At 40.8% G+C, this 17,481-nt stretch overlaps 3 protein-coding genes across 3 annotated transcripts; 2 read left to right on the top strand and 1 right to left on the bottom strand.

The window, feature by feature from the left end:
• The first annotated feature begins 352 nt into the window (after positions 1-352).
• bcl6ab (BCL6A transcription repressor b) lies at positions 353-7,341 on the top strand. Its single transcript, XM_028594115.1, has 9 exons — positions 353-397; positions 2,122-2,293; positions 2,522-2,743; positions 2,858-3,721; positions 4,909-5,036; positions 5,159-5,326; positions 5,420-5,550; positions 5,632-5,769; positions 5,971-7,341. Exons 1-9 carry the CDS (start codon positions 367-369, stop codon positions 6,112-6,114), a joined length of 1,998 nt encoding a protein of 665 aa, XP_028449916.1. The 5' UTR covers positions 353-366; the 3' UTR covers positions 6,115-7,341.
• Positions 7,342-7,967: 626 nt separating this feature from the next.
• Positions 7,968-13,335, bottom strand: cmpk (cytidylate kinase). The gene is made up of 6 exons (XM_028593422.1): positions 13,049-13,335; positions 11,773-11,919; positions 10,818-10,970; positions 10,640-10,716; positions 10,272-10,368; positions 7,968-8,750 (listed from the first exon to the last, which is right to left on the bottom strand). Exons 1-6 carry the CDS (start codon positions 13,190-13,192, stop codon positions 8,709-8,711), a joined length of 660 nt encoding a protein of 219 aa, XP_028449223.1. The 5' UTR covers positions 13,193-13,335; the 3' UTR covers positions 7,968-8,708.
• Positions 13,336-13,879: 544 nt separating this feature from the next.
• Positions 13,880-17,020, top strand: fam78ba (family with sequence similarity 78 member Ba). Its single transcript, XM_028593872.1, has 3 exons — positions 13,880-14,641; positions 14,855-15,134; positions 15,860-17,020. The coding sequence occupies exons 1-3, from the start codon at positions 14,307-14,309 to the stop codon at positions 16,100-16,102; spliced, it is 858 nt and encodes a 285-aa protein (XP_028449673.1). The 5' UTR covers positions 13,880-14,306; the 3' UTR covers positions 16,103-17,020.
• Positions 17,021-17,481: the final 461 nt, after the last annotated feature.

The following is a 17,481-nucleotide window of genomic DNA, read 5'->3' on the forward strand; positions in this document are numbered from 1 at the left end:
GGTAAGTTTACACATGGGGTTTACAGCGACAACATGCTCTCATATTCCCCACGGTATTTATAACTTGGTCAGCTGACCTTGCACTTGGACCCATCCACTACAAAGGGGAGATTAACCAACTAGGATACAAACAAATAAACTGCTGAAATCTCAGACATATTCTGTACCAACCCTACAAATATGTTTAATTAAGAAGTATAATTGAGCAGCCATATATTATGCCGTACAATACTGACGGCAGTGGGTTGAAAGGACGCAGATGGCGGGGAACAGCTCCCCCGCCCAGCAGATAATGGTACGGCCCGCTGTTGAAATTCCGAGAATTGAGCTGCTCTGTTTCTTAGAACTGGATTCTCAGAACTGGTGATGCACAGAGTTTCGAGGAAACTTTTACAAGGTGACTTTTTTTCCTTCCTATTTTCTCAGCATTAGGTCAGAAGTGTTGTGAAGTAGCAGATGCTCATGTGGCTGCTCCCGGCCTGGACTATTTTTTCTTACATTTTGTGATAACTTTTAGCTAGAAGTGAACTAACTTTAACAGATTTGAACTATGAGAGTTGACTTTGACAGATGCACAGTCTTTGATTGTGTTTTAGACAGAAGTACGGATTAAATTTGATCACTTGTAATGTTACATAGCTGCTGTTAGACTGAAAGCAGCAGTTTTGCAACATTAACCTTGTTCGTTAAGGCAGCAGTTTTTAGTTAACGTTATAGCTCAATAATATTTAGACATTGTATTGTTATATTTGTATAGCATTTGTCAAGTTACGCTACAAAAGTGGCGCAACGGGACTCTTTGGTCTGGTTTATGTCACATCTAAATTTCTCTGCGCATTTCTTATATTGAGAAACAATCTTTTCACTTCACCTAATGTCTCTAAAACAGAGCCGATGACTTTACATGCTTATTTCCAATCGAGCAAACACTCTTTAAAACACATGATTAAAGTACCCAACAGTACCCAGACATGGCAGCTTAACACCGTTTCTAAACTTGAACGGACTTGTGCTGGCCTGCTCGGCGGTTTAGAGCCAAAGTTACGCAGCAACAAAATAAATAACCACTCCTTGGAGTCACATCCGACGAAATCATGCTGTCTAAGTTTAGTCTAATACTTGAAGTTAAGAGATAGCCTAACTCGATAAATTAGTTGAGTAGGAGGAAATAAATGCTAATGGATTAAATGAGATGAGTTCTACTTATATCGGGGAACAGGAAACCTCTCTGTGTACTGGCAACCTAATCTGAACAGCCAGGACGGAATGTGCTCAACGTCAAACACGTTTACAACCTACAGGCTGCCAGCACTTTGGTCTGCTGTTACACGCTGTGACACTGCAGCGAGCGCAGACATGAGAACATTATAGGCTACTCACATTATTTATCCTTATGTCAGCAATGTAGGATCGGGTTTGCATATAGCCTATATATGTGTATTATAATATTGTCTGTGGCTAAGATTTGTTGTCGCCTCAAAATTATGATAAGCGCCGTTTTAAATTATATACAGATGTTGACCAACTAAATAAACATCACTGTTTTCAATAATAGCATGTTTAAAATATTAATCATAGCCCATGTAATAACGCCATCATTAAAGATGTAGTGTAACTCCCTTTCACTTTTCTCTTTGCAATGGCGCCACACTCTGATAAAATGCTGTCAAGACACTTAAGGTTCAAAGCTTGTTTTTTAGTATAACCTTTGAAGGCAGATGGCTTGTATTATAGAAGTTTATCTTTTTATATAATGAGTGTTCATTGATGTATAATTTACTGACTGTTAAATAGGCCAACTATGTGAGTTAAGTTTGCCTTAACTTCTTGGGTCTTAAGATGTCCTGCCCAGGGACTGGGGATGAAAATAGCTTCTAGCTATATCTCTTTATAATGCATCATATTTCAAGTATTGACATGTATGTTTATTATATGTGTTCCCTGTTAAATAAAAAAAAACGTATATAATAAGTATAATAAATACAATAAAAATATCCACATTGTTATTTTTCTACTCTGCCTACAGTATGTGCACCTCTCTTGTGTGCCTGTATTTAGCAGTGGATCAGTTTTAGAGTCATTGAAATGATCTAACTATTTATTATTTTTTCCCTTGTTCAGATTGTGACAGCATGGCCACGACTGCAGATGGCTGTATTCAATTCACACGCCATGCAGGTGACGTCCTACTCAACTTTAACCGCCTCCGCAGCAGGAACATACTGACTGACGTCGCCATACAGGTGGATGGGCAGCATTTTCATGCTCACAAGGCCATCTTGGTGGCCTGCAGGTATGCACCATCACAATATCTGACAGTTTGGCAGCATGATTACCTATAGATTTTATTTTCTTATTTTTTTAAATTTTGCCTTTGGGACCATATTATATATAGAATACATATTTTTTTGTGAATCAAGTAAATCACTGTCCCTTACACAGCCACACCCTATACTCTATACCTCCTACCAAATTAATATTTTTTGTTATCTGTGCAACCCTCTCTCTTATTGTCTTACAGTGGCTTCTTTTATTCTGTGTTCATGGACCCCAAAAACGCAAACCTTAGTGCCATCAGCTTAGACCCCAAAGTGGACCCCAAGGGTTTTTCCATCCTGCTGGACTTCATGTACACATCCTGTCTGGACCTTAAGGACAGTCTGGTCCTGGCCACCATGAACACAGCCATCTACCTCCAGATGGAACATGTGGTTGACACCTGCCACAGGTTCATCAAGTCCAGGTAAAGGAAAATAGAAAATGTGACAAGACACACTGTAATGTCTCTGTAAAAATGAAAGGGATCTGAGTTGGAGTTAATAACTACATAACTTTGTCATTCAAAATGTTTTTGCAGGCATCCGATTGAAGAGGTACAGATCAACTCATCACATCTGGCTGAGGAGATCCCTGATTTGAGGCCTGTTGATGAGAAAGAGCAAGACTTTAGAAACAACCACAAGTCATCCTCATTCCCTCTCCAGGAATGCAGGAGCTACATCCCTAACATTTTCAGGGGGATCAACACCTCTGGTTCCTATCATGTCTATGGTGACCCCCACGTCCCCGCTGAGAAGCTAGAAGGTTCCCATAAGGTCAGTGACCTTCCCAGAGAAGGGGCTTTGTCTCAGAAACGATGCTCGCAGGTACCCAGCGCCAACATGGCTCACAATGAGTCCACCACCATCATCTCCCACCCTGTGCCATTCCACCCAAGTTTTCCCACCACTATCATCCGACCAGATGGAGCCCACAGGAGCCTTCAAAGGCCTGTCTCTCCCATGGTGGAAGATAGCATTCACCACCCACAAACCAGCTACCTAACATTGTCTCCAGGGTTTAGCAAAGGTGTGATTTGCAGCCCTCAAAGCCCCCTCAGATCTGACTGCCAGCCCAACTCGCCCACTGAGTCTAACAGCAGCAGAAACGCCACGCTGAGCCTCAGACAGCTCTCAGACTGCGCCAAAGACGGCAAGGCCCGCAATTGGAAGAAGTACAAGTTGATCATTATGAACCAAACTCCTGATGAGAATGAAAAGGAGGCTCGGAGTGGCAGCGCTGAAGCTATATCCATGTCGCCCTCACTGAGCCCCTGCAGGAGTGGTGTAGCAGGTGGACACAATGAAGTCCAGGGAGAAGAGGGAGTCAACGAGCATAGAGAAGAAATCCTCATGTCTCAGAGTGTCGACAGCTGCAGCAGCAGCACCTGTAGCACCATCAGGTAAAACTCCAACTCATTGTGGGATTTATTTTGGTTTTTGGACTAAATTTCTCTACCATCACTGCTCTTTTTTATCGAATTATGTGTTCTCATCCTTAAAAAAAGCCAACTCATAGTCATAATTTTTATTGGCTTTTGATATGGTCGATCACTATCTCCCTCTGGATAAGCTGTACTCTATTGGTTTAAATTATAATGCTCTCCTGTGGTTTAATGCCTATCTTAACAATAGACGCCAGTTTGTTGTTTTTCAAGGTTTTCAGTCTGAATAGCGATTGTGGAAAAGGGTGTACCACAAGGTTCCACCTTTAGACCCCTGCTTTTTTTTTTTATTAATGACTTACCTCAAATATGCTCTGTCATGTTCATCTTTAGACTAATGATACTGTTATTTACTCTGATTTATTACAAATCCAGAATTCCTTACAGTTTGACGTTAATTTGGTTCAAAACAGTTTTTATAACAATAGACTCTTATTGAATAAGAAGAAGTCCCGCAGCATGGTGTTTGGTACACGACACAATCGAACATATCCTTTTGATTTGCATATTCATTTTGATGATTGGGTCACCCCTTGAGAGAGTTCATTAATTCAAGTATCTTGGCCTTTGGATTGACCCTGAACTCTCCTTTAAGACCCACATTGATTTTATTATTTAAAAAACATATGGCTGTCTGAGTTCACTTTATCGCTCAATTAATTGTTTTACATTTCAAGTTAGATAAAGCATAATTTCCCAGTTGATACTGCCTATTATTGATGACGCTAATAGTGTCTATCAAAACACTTCTGACACTAATGTTAGACCTCTTAATGTTGTTTTTAATTCTCTATGTAGATTTATTTTGAGGGGTCTATACAGAACTCACCATTGTTTTATGTATGAATCATTGAACTGGCTACAGCCTAAATCCAGAAGGCAATTTCACTGGGTTGAGCTCATCTTTAAATGTATTTATTTCAACTGTTCTTCTTGAAACAGTTTTTGTGGGTGAGAGAGTGTGAGCAAGTTGCCTGTATCTGTGTATTTGTAGTGTACGTTTGTTATGTAACGCTGTTCTGTTTGTACGTGTTTTATAACTATGTATTTGTGTTTATAGGACCCCCTCGAAAATGAGATGCTACATCTCAAGGAGCCATCGTTTCAATAAAGTTAAACTCTGTGGTCATCTTTTTTGTGTGCAGCTACCACAGATGCTCCTCTTGTGGCTGCGACAGCCCTCAGTGCATGGAAATGGGTCACCTTTCTCCTGACTCTTACAGCCGAGATGACGCCACCAAAATGCACTCAGAGTATTCCTCCTCCAACTGTGGTAAGTGGACTCCACAAGTGCCATACTATATTTAATTATAACAAATGATTTCACAAGATTATTTTAAACAAAACCACAGAGGTATGTTAAAGTCACATTGATTTTGTTGCTTCTTGGTGCAGAAAGCACCATGTACTTCTGCAATGGGTGTGACTCCAAGTTCACAGATGAAGATTCCCTGAAAGAACACATGGCCCAGGTGCACAGTGACAAGCCATACAAGTGTGACTTCTGCCAGGCTGCCTTCCGCTACAAGGGCAACCTGGCCAGCCACAAGACCGTTCACACCGGTAAGATTAAAACCTCCTTTATAAAGTACGATCAAGTTGACTTCCTGGATGTGACTGTTTTGGTCATTGCACAACCTGCTGATCTTCCTCCAGGTGCAAAGCCTTACCACTGCAACATCTGCGGCGCTCAATTCAACCGGCCAGCCAACCTCAAGACCCATACCCGCATCCACTCTGGAGAAAAGCCATACAAGTGTGAGACGTGTGGTTCCAGATTTGTCCAGGTGAGAAAAAAAAAGCTTTGCAAATGTCAGACCACTGCTTTAAGTGTATGTGTCTTAATATATGTTTTAATTCTCCTCCAGGTGGCCCATCTTCGCGCCCATGTGTTAATTCACACAGGAGAGAAACCGTACCCTTGTGAGATCTGTGGAACTCACTTCCGCCACCTTCAGACGCTCAAGAGCCACATGCGCATTCATACTGGAGAGAAGCCTTATCATGTAAGCTTCCTCGTCAGTCCTTTCCTCCTTATCCACTGTGTCTGCTGGCTAAAAAGAGAGTAATCCCTTCTCCATACGCCTATCAATAGTTATAAATCCTGAGTAGTAATCCTGGAGAGCTATGAACGGTGGCTGTGGGGGTTGGGGGATGAAACCGTCCCTTTAAATAGTGATTCTAAATTTTGTGTCTCTTATCCTTAGTGTGAAAAATGTGACCTCCACTTCAGACACAAGAGTCAGTTGAGGCTTCATCTGCGACAGAAGCACGGCGCAGTCACTAACACCAAGGCTCAGTACCGCAGGATTCCCAGCAACATCAACACAGGCCTGGTGAACTCCTGCTGAGCCCACTACAGTCTCGCTGTGTGTCATTTTTGTTTTCTTTTTGCATCGGCTGCCAAGTTGTCAAAAGATGTTTATATTTTTCAAAGACAAACAAAGTTCTCTCTTCATGCATTCGTAAATGATGCACATTACTTTATGTAAGCTCTTTGGTATTTCAAAGATTGTAGAAGTTTATGCTTTCGTTGTGATTGTCTAACAACAAAATGTACATTTTGAATGTGAAAATTTGAGCAGGCATTTCTCTTTAAATGCAAATATCTTAACAGAATATCAGCATTGAAGGACAGTCCTCTCTCTTATTGGATTGTGAATCACTGTTACAGTTTTGCTTTAGATATTGGTATGCATTTTGCCCAGTAATGTGGTCACAGTTTATGCAGTTATTTTTCATTAGTTTATTTTTCTGTAAATAAGATAATATATATTTTCAGATTGCCATCTGCTGGCAGAGTACGAATATATTAACGTTAAGTTTGTCATTAACACAAGGGCTTGTTATTTTGCCATTTCATAGTTTGTGGTACGTATTGTAATATGTACATATTGTCATTCATTTTAAAAAATTGCTATGTAGATATTTTCTTTTTTTCAATCATTTCTAGCCTGATGGTATTTTGCACATATTCATAATGCTGTAATTCATATATTTTCATACTTTTCATTCAAATATTTTTACTTAAAATGTTCTTGACATGTTGAAAATGTTTGTTAGAACCCATGCCCAGCACTTGCCATTCTTTTATTTATATTCAAAAAATTTTTTTGCTATATTCTATTACCTTTTGGTGCTGCAATGATGCATGTCAGCTGGATTATTAAAGTTTGACCGTATTTTATCTAACTATATGTATAGTATGTATAGTTGTATAGTGTGCACTCATACAAACCAGTGTAACAGTGCCTTACATTCACACTCCTCTATTTGTTACCTTCCCAGAAAAACTATTAATGTGTTATCCATGTGTAACTTGGAACTATATGAAAGCCCCAATAGTTATAAACTGCTGTTGTGCTGCATTTCACATTGGTACATTGCTCTGTTGTCAAGTGCACGCATGTATGGTACTGTTTTGGAAGCTGATTATCTGTTGAGTGTAGCTCTTAAAATGCAGATTCACCAGGCCTCAAGCTAAAAAAAAAATGCTCAGGAATGTGTAAGGAAATATCTTACTGTAGATTACATACTGTGTATACACACACATGAAATTAAAAATGAGTTACGTAGCACTTGTTGCTATAAATGTGTTCATTATTTTCAAGTAAGACGTGTCCTGACTTGACTTAGCATTAGCATTTGGAGAAGCACCGATGGTTTAGTCAGCCAATCGTGTGTAGGGGGGGGGGGTAAAACTATAATAAAACTAATATGCCTTATTCATCAATAAATACATAAATAATACATTAACACTGTATACACAAATATATGATCTAGAAATTTTAATAAGTAAATAGCATTCTAAATATATGAATAAATGCTGATATAAATACAGAAATGCTTCACTTCCTTATACAGTCAATATTTATTTCAGCATTCATTTACTTGTTTACTGAGGAGTCATTTTCCATCCTCTGTAAAAAGAATCCAACTGACAGTTTTTGAAGAAAAAAAACTAAGACAGATGTGCTCGCATTATATGGTGATGTCTAGCGCCCCCTGCTGGCTAATAACGTTGAAAGCTACCATGTGAATGGGGTTTTGTGAATTTGTAAATTCTTGCGTAGCAATTAATAACCTGATCCAAATCTTTGTAAGTACTGGACTGCAGAATAATACTACACAAATAACAAAAAAAGCACATAATATATAAATAAACACATAAATAAACAAATGTTTTAGATTAACTGAGCAAGACAAAGGAAAAAAATATTTTTTACTTTTGAGTTTTAGCCCCCTCCTTCAAGCTGATACAGTACAGATTTGACAAATCCTTTATGTTTTCTCTATGATTAGTCCCAAGTGTCATAGCTGTGATGGACCATGTCGAGACGTTCAGATACGAAGTCAAATATGCATTGATGAATTGGGCATCTACCACAGAAATATATACCGGATAACTCTAAATGGCACAAAAGCAACAGCCTCTGTAGTACTGTCCATTAAACATGAGACAGATGTTTTATGCATTTTATTTGGAGGCTATTGGATGTTCAGTCAGTCTTAAATCAATCCCAGCCGGCCGTCATCAGGTCAAACTATTTGGTCTGAAGCATTATGGCAGCTTCCAATGACATGATACTCTGAAGACATTAGTGATACGCTATATACCATTTTTTTTTAAAGCTACTTCCACTACTAGAAGTGATACAATTTGTTCCTATGCAAAGGCCTCAAACTATGATGAAAGAGTGCAGACGAGCTGTGAGCTCTTCTGAGCATGGCATGTTGATCACAAGTAGCTGCTAGGCAACAATACTTCTCATCCATACCAATACATATTGTACACATATTCACAAACAAACAGTGCAACATTTTACAAAAGAGATGGAAAACAAAAAAAAATTAACCAAAAGTAAAAACGTATTATAGTGTACTGGCAGTTGATAAAAAGAAAACTAAAAAAGGGTAAATGAATGCAGTTGGCAGCTGGAAAAACTCAACCTTCTTTGTCTAGAATGGCTTTCACATCAGCAAACACCTGAAAGACAAACATAGGTGTACTCAAACAAAGTCGGTATTTGAACTAACCAAAGTAAGCTGAAGTGCTGCCTATATTACGAACTTTGATCACAAGTAAAACACATAGAAAAGGATTTGAACATTTTATTCCAGGCACCATTCTGATTAGTTACAACATACCATCAACTTCACTGGTGAGATTTTGGAATGAGTTGACACGGCTATAAAAGTTGTCATATCATCAGATAGATTTTAAATTCCCATTTGACAGTAACAGACCCATTTTAAGTAGGGCTGTAACTAAAAATTAATTTCATTAAGAATTCTGATGATTTGATTTATCATTAAGTTTATAAAAGATGATGTTTATGGACCAATTGCTTTGTTTGACAAACTAAAATATATTCAATTTACAAAAAATACCAGAGAACCAGTGAATGTTTGGCACTCTTGCCTGATAATAAAAGCAATTAATAAATTACTTATATAGTTGAAAATGGATTTTCTGTCAATTGACAGCTAAATCAATAGTTTCAGCTCTAATCTGAAGTATGTGTCTGGAAGTGAAAAACAAGTTCAAAAGCCCAGAATGTCACCATCATCCTTTGTCACACACCACTAAAAGTGTGGAAGCTAATGTTAAACCAGAACGTTTTCCTACTAAATCTGATGGACGTTTACAACTATGAAGTTGGGTAATCACTTAAGTATCTGCCTTTATCGTGTTATATATTTTTTGTCCATGTTATAGGTTTACAAAGTGAAAAAGCCCAAAGTCCACCCCAAAGGCACCTACCATCTCCAACAGAAAACACTTTTCACAAACTGCTCCAAAGAGCTCTATTGTAGTCCAACCTTTACTTCTGTGACGAATGTGCGTCACTTTGTAACACACGTTATAATGCTCGCCTAGCTGCTAGTGTGGCACGCCCTCATACTCTGCTTCTGACTGGCTAGTAGTCCTTACCTAGCTACTGCGCATGTGCGACTCCCATCAAAGATTGAACAGAAGAGAGATGCCTCACTCTGTAGCTAAAACGGAGCGCTCAACACACAGGGTGAAAAGAGGAGTGTATAGTGTTTTTTGAAAATTAAACCATGTAAACCTATTTTGGTACAACCTCTAAATAAAATTATGAACCTGAAAATGAGCACTATAAAATAAAATGATAATGTGGATTTGTTTAAAGACCTCCTCCAGACAAGTTTTAATACAATATAATAGCTTTTTTCACAAAAAGGTTTGATTACCAAATTAAAAATGTCATCCACTTCTTTTCAGAAGTTTACCTAGACACAAGATGTCTCCTACTTGAGTAAGTTGCACATTGGACCACGATTGGCTTCGGAATTAGTAACTAACCAGTCACAAAATCAGCTGGTACACACACATCTTAAACTCAGATTTAAGGTGAGCACATAACATAGCATAACATCCAGGTTATAAAAAAACTTTAAACAAACATAACCAAACGTCCCTTCTGAAATCTATGGGTAGCACTCATAGAATGCTTTCCTACAGGCGATGCCATTTACTCACCTTATCCACAGAGCGAGAGGCGTCTACAGTGCGCACCTTTCCGTGTTTCTCATACAGTTTAATGATTGGCTGCGTGGACTGCAGGTAGGTTTGGATTCTGCAAGAAAAATATGCCTGGTTATTGGGGTCAGATGACACAGGAGACTCAAATGAGACACAAATGAGGTTAAAAACATGTGCAGGCACCCAGCAGTCAGCTATATGGGTCAGATAAATCTATACCGATCAGATATGCTTGTTGTACTTTGTTACAGACAGAAATCAGTTCATGAAATCAATTAATGGTTAAAGGCAGCAGTGTATACTTCTGGGGTTTAGTACTGTTAAAGTCTAAAGTGACATATTTTGTTTATGATGCAGGATGGTACCTTTTCTCCAAGCTTTCCCTGTTGTCATCAGTGCGTCCACTGTTTTTCCCTCTTTCTAGACATCTGTCGATGCAAACCTGTGGACAAAAAAGACAGAGATTGTGTGCTTGGTGTAACATGTCTCTGAGGATATCAGCTCTGTTCTCTGCTCTAAAAACAGCTAGTTTCCATGACGCACCTCATTGCCGCAGTCAAAGAAAAGCACAAATTTGACATCTGCTTTGCCATCCATGACATTGTTCCACCCCTGAAGGTTGTCCTCGTTGCGGGGGAAACCGTCTATGAGGAAACGGAACTTTTTCTCATCTTTCTGCATGGTCTCTTCCATTGCCTTAAGAAAGAGAACAACACAGAAATATTTTACTCCTAATGTGAATTCATTGAAATAGCCGTTTATAAAAAGACACAGACCAATCAAAATACACAATGACACACAATATCTATTCTATTGGTTAGCATTTCAAAACACAAATAGAAATAGACACACAATAGAAATGTAAACATTAGCAAGTATCCATGTCAGACATGGTCTTGGATTGCTACCAATAAAATGTATTATTTTGTCAGAAACAAAAATAGAGCTGTATCTACTGATTTTTTTTTGTGTTATTCATTGGTAAGTCTTTCATGTTAAAAATAAGGACAATTGACAATCACAAGTTACCAGTTCCTAAAGTTGTCTTTAAATTACTTATGTCTAACCAACAGTCCAAGAAACAAAACATTTCAATCTAAAGTATATGAAACAGGAAAAAACACTAACGAGGATAGGAGAAGCAAATGTTTTGTATATTTACTTAATAAATGACTTAAAAAATGTGTTGATTGTCGCTGTTTAATATCCAGTGAATTCACAAATCGCCTTGGTTGTTTCAGCACTAAACAAGAGAAGTGCTGCCCAGATATATTGGCATGAATAGACAAGAGAGTAGAATCAATTTCAAAATACTTTTTTTGTTAAAATCTCTGATAAGAGTTACAGATTTTTCCTGTATATCCAAAAACAAAAGAGGAGTTGTGTTGAATTGTAAACAGGTCCTGAATAAAAGTGTCTGACACCAGGCTGACGGATTCAAATTTGTCTCTTGCCAGGCAAGCACAAACCTAATTTACAGCCTGTATTTGGTGCATACCTTCTTGAGTAAGTTGATGGTGATCTCCACAGGGACAATTTTGCCCTCCTTGATGTAGTTGCCAATGAGCTGTCCAAACTCTGACCCCTCTCTAGCCCGCTCTGCTCTCAGCAAGTCTCCAGCTGACAAATGTGTGTAATTGTAGCTCTGAGAGACACAAACATTTTTTTAAATATAATAAGTTGACCTCATGCGATGAAAATGGTATTTCAAAGCAAAGCACTTCATAGCTAGTAATCAAGAATTTCTGGGGAGGAGAAAGAGCAGATTGTCATTTAAAAACAAAAAAAGTTTGTGCGTGTGTGTGTGTATGTATATATTTGACTCTAAAAATCTGCATTTGAGAAGACAGCCTTTACGGACAGGCTAACATCTTCTCACTCAGAGGCTTGGAAGAAGTCAGACCTTGTGTAGTTAATGAAAGGAGCCTCTATGCGTTCAGGCCTCAGCACCATACTTAAAGCACGGCAGCCAACACTCAAAGTAACATCAGTAAACAGAAGTAGTTATAAAGTCTCTCTTATAGAAGCTCTATAAGTGAGACTTATTGCCCCCCCAGTAGAGCTGCAGCTTTCATGAGTTTGACTTTCAGACAAAAATCAAAGTAGCATCCTTAAGTAGAGGTCTGGCTTTTCAAACTTTTTGGGTGGCTTGTTAAAAATAACTTTTGTCAGACCCAGACCATTGGACTAATGACTCAGCCTGTACATGTCTACGTCACCATCTGTTTCTGTTTGTTCAAAGTCGACGGTGGAGTGACCAAACCTACTCCACATGTATACTGACCATTACATAATTTCAACTACATAGAGGAGTCAAGGCAAATGTCAATAGGGTATATCTCCTGCTGGCTCCATTCATACTGCAGCGAATTAGCAGACCTTAATTAAGCGTTTAACTGTAACGTTACAACATTAAACAGTGGGCTAAAATACATTGCATTTTTTACTGTTTTGACTCAGTACTAAGAAATGAATACTGGAGAGTTAGTGAATATTTAAAAAATATTTAAAATGGTAATTTGTAGTTTCTGTATTCCAGCACATAAACTGTATACCCTGTGTGGCTAACCAGCTAACGTTAGCTGGCTACACAGGTTCATTTTAGAGGACAACCGGAAGTCACTGAAATGTAGATATTACCTCGTAAAAAAAGGGTCTATTAAAAGGCACAACCATCCTAAAATCAACTAAATACCATTTTCACCACGACATGCTAAATCCTAACCATCAAAGTCGGTAGGTTTAATTGTCATTTCTTTTGCCATCTCTCATACCTCCACGATTTTGGAGCATTGGGTCCCTTTGCCTGCGCCAGGCCCGCCCAGCACGAACACAACCTGCGGCTTCATCATTAGCGACACCCGGTACAGCAAGCTCGGCACCCTCTGTGACACGTTACCGAACAAACGACCGATCATAAAACAGCACCAGCAGCTACAGACGTGAACCGGCGGGGTGGCGACAAAAAATAATAAGCCGAGTTGGCCGGTGAATGCGTGTCAATCGGAGGGTAGGAAGTGGATGAGCAAAATGACACCACTTCCGCTATTGACTTCAGCGACCAATGGGGTTTCACATAGGAGTGATGCCTCATGTAGCCACGCCCACTTGCACTTGTTTTGTTTTTTTTCAATGCAGAGGTCGGGTGACGCCCCTCCCCTGCCTCTCTAGCATCAGCACCTCCGAACAAGGCGACCCGCGGCTGGAAAAGGATGCTCTACGGTCCGCGATGCACACCAGCTCGAGGAGACATAACGATGAGACGACTAACCGAGAGACGCTCGAGCGGCTGGGTATAGTCACTGTTTTCTGCACGTTTATGCTGCCTCGCTGCCTCCTTTCATGATGCACCATTAATGCATCCCCAAGAATGGAAGCACATCGCGAGGAAAACGTTAAAATAGCCTGTTGTAGCCCTGTTCTGTCGCCTTTATTAGACACATCCTCGCTTATTTGATGAAGCTTCTTTTCATGTAGGTCAAGGTGATGAAGACCCAGCTTTTGTCTTTTGAGGGCGCCGCGCGAATGTAGGGCTACAGGAAAGCCAAGCAAACAAAAGGCATCCAGCCCCCCTCCTCTGACGCACCTGGCTGCCCTGTCGCCACTTGACATGACAGCGCAGAGCCGGGAGCAGAGCAGCAGGATCAAGGGGCACCGACGTGCAGCCGGGCGTGTGGACTCGACAAGGAATAGAGGAGCCTCCGGACGCACGGCGGAGAAGCAGCAGCAGCCCAGGGGAGGTCGGATTGCAGTTTCTGGGGACGAGCGCCAAGGGCAGTGCGGCAGTCAGCAGGCAGACCGGGGGGAGGAGGCTGCGGAGATCTGTGATACTTCCCCCCCAGGCCCCACTGCGCGCTCACCCCCATATCATCCTGAAAATATGACGGTGGACGCTTTTATGTTTGATCAATGGTGACTGTAAAACTCCCCATCACTTTCTGTCCTTTTTTTCCTCCCCAACCAATCAGTGATGATGGGCAATTAAAAGATTAGATCTGCTCTTCAGGCAAGGGTGGACCCCGGAGGGGACTGATGTGCATACTGGCCAGGTATCATTTGCTCCCTTCTTCTCTGGTTTTGCTCATTTTGCTTGTCGCCTGCACTATGGGCTGTATTCAGAGCATCGCATGCAAGCCCCGCATCAGACGGGAGAACATTGTGGTGTACGAGGTGTCAGCCTCTATTGACCAGTGTCCTACCATCATTGAGGAGAACTCACCAATTGTGCTCCGTTACAAGACGCCTTACTTTAGGGCCTCAGCAGGTGTTGTGATGCCACCAGTGCCCCGCAATGAAACCTGGGTGGTGGGTTGGATCCAGGCTTGTACCCAGATGGAGTTCTACAACACCTATGGTGATATTGGCATGTAAGTGTATCCGTAAGACATAACCGTTATGCCACTGAATGAGCTCAGTGTGTGTGTGTGTTCAGGTGGGTATAGTGTTTGCATGTGCACACCTCTCTCTACTTATATCACACACTGAGGACATCTAGACCACAACCCTGCACCTGCCACTGCCAAAAAAAAAAAAAGCTCTCATCTCATCCTCACTATGTCCTCTTCCGTCCACTGCCGCAGGTCCAGCTGGGAGTTACCGGAGCTTCGAGAGGGTCGGGTCAAGGCCATCAGCGACTCAGATGGCGTCAGCTACCCCTGGTACGGCAACACCACCGAGACAGTCACACTGACCGGACCTACGTCCAAACCGTCCCGTCTGACGGTCAGCATGAATGACAACTTCTACCCCAGCGTGACCTGGGCAGTACCCATCAGCAACAGCAACACACCAATGCTGACCCACATCACCAGGGACCAGAGCTTCATCACCTGGCTGGTGGCCATGAACTCCGTCACCAAGGTAGGACAAAAACACAGAGAGCAGCCTGACATTGGAGATGAAACTGTTTGTTCCCACATGCGTCAAATGAATATCTTATTGTTTTCCAGTGTTTTCACAGTCACAGATATGTTTTGCCCAGTTTAAATGAAGAACATTGGATATACATCTTTAGACACTGCTCTTGCATTACACACACCCTGACTGTGATGTAATAATCTCCCCCTGCACTTTTCGTTTCTGGTGTAAAGTTACAAGTACCTCATCATTGCCTTCAAATCTGCTGAATAAAGCCCCTGCAATTACCCATCCAGAGTCAGTCAAGCTTAAAATGTGTATCTAAATGCTTACACATTACACACAACAGTATTCATGTATTGGCATGTTTTGAGTTATTTTCTTTTTAGGTTATTATAGAGAAGGTTGTCAGGCTTGTTTTCTTAATTGTTGGTTAATAAGTTAAGAGCAGAAGAAGAGCATACCTATCTGAGCATTAAAATTATGTATCTACATCAAACTTTCTTCCGTGTCAGTAAAGATCAATTTTTTTTTAACAAAGCCAAAGTAACACGCCATTTATTAGGATGCACATTAACTACACTCTATAAGCAGTATAGGACATGATACACAATCAGCTTAAGCTTCAAGAAAACTCTCCTAATGTACATAAAATAGAAGACTGCACCATGCATACACATACACGTATATACAGTATCGACCATGTTAACATTGCTCTCCTCTTCCAGGAGCGCATCGTGTTGCAGACGGTGCAGTGGCGGATGCGGGTGGACATTGCTGTGGACCCTGACATGCCTCTGGGGTCTCGGGCCTCGTTGGTGGGTCGTCCCTACCAGGAGCAACCGCACATCCTCAACTACCAAGAGCCCATCCCTCCCAACGCGCTGGGGAGGCCGAATGCCAACGACGCCCAAGTGCTAATGTGGAGGCCACGGAGAGGGGCGCCACTAGTGGTCATACCGCCAAAATAAGAGGGTCAAATGGTTGCACAGACACAAGTATAATTTTTCCCTCTTGCAGAAAAAGGGGATATGAAGGTGATGAAGTCAAGAAGCCTATCAGAGAAGAGAGAACCGATGGTTTCCCTGCGCTCAAGATGCCAGTGGCTCATTATCCCTGAAAGATTTAAGTGGACCAGTATAACAAGCCAGAGTGGATATTACATCTGGGATCTGACACAGCACGGTGTCAGAATGGAAGTCTACAACAAACTAGTGTCAAGGGCCCGGGTTGCATCAAGGCTTTTTTGGCCCACACCATGTTTTGGACTGCGTTAAAGAGTTCTGCCTGCTTTTAGCGAAGAAGGAACGCTGTTTTTAGATGTACCACAGAGGTATTAGCCCACAACGAGAACTGCATCCTGCATCCTTATGTAGATCTTATTGCATGAGAGAGTGAGAGAGACACAAGAAAAAAACTGTCCTTAAGAAGTTTAAAGTTAGCATTTTTTTTGTATAACTTGATACCTGAAGACATTTTGATTGAAAAGCCAGCCAAAAGAATCCCTGCGGGCTGGTTAAACCTCGATAGTGCCAACAAAGGCCTTCAGCACACTCAGTACCAGAGTTAAAGGATGTATTCAGAGAATTTAAAAGAGACAAAGTATTATATGAATCTTTTTAAGTTAAGATAAACTCATGCATCAATCAGATTGTATTAAGAGCACCCACCTTGCATAAAAGTCTGGAAGAAAAACTGTTGTAGTTTTCACTGGAGTTTTAATAATACACCAAATTTTTTTTCTTTTATTTTCAACTCCCTCGACCTCCGTCATACAGCAGGTATTTTATTAAGATGGGTGACAAACTATTAGAGAAAGGAGTTGGATCTGTTAACAGATTAAATAAATAATGTCAGCTATGCTTTCAATAAGTGTAATGACTTGGAAAAGTGCCATACAACACATTTAAAACAAGAGGGTGATAGCTGGAATGGGGCCAAATTGTACTCAGACCTAAAGTAGATTTGATGTGACACTAATCAGGCCATGTTGCACTACCAAGTTACATAAATCTCCCTACAATCGGGGAATCCTAAATCTACTCTTAATAGTTCCCTTGGTGTGGAATTAAACCAGACTGCAATTAGAAAATGACTGAGTTGAATTAGTGCCATTATTTAACACTGGATGTACTGTATATCACAGCTTCTCCTCATATTGTTAACATATATTATTTTGCAGTAGGCTTCTGCAGATAATCACAGATGAAGGTTTCCTGTGTCATGGCTATGGTCTGTCCTGTGGCTCATCCTGGGCTCACTCCAAGACCCTGCCTGCCACTTCACACAGGACTCACGACTCATCCTCCATCTGTGCTTCTCTCCAGGTTCACACCTCACCTTCCCAATC

This window comes from Perca flavescens, chromosome 12 (genome assembly GCF_004354835.1).
Source record: "Perca flavescens isolate YP-PL-M2 chromosome 12, PFLA_1.0, whole genome shotgun sequence".
NCBI classification, from domain to species: domain Eukaryota; kingdom Metazoa; phylum Chordata; class Actinopteri; order Perciformes; family Percidae; genus Perca; species Perca flavescens.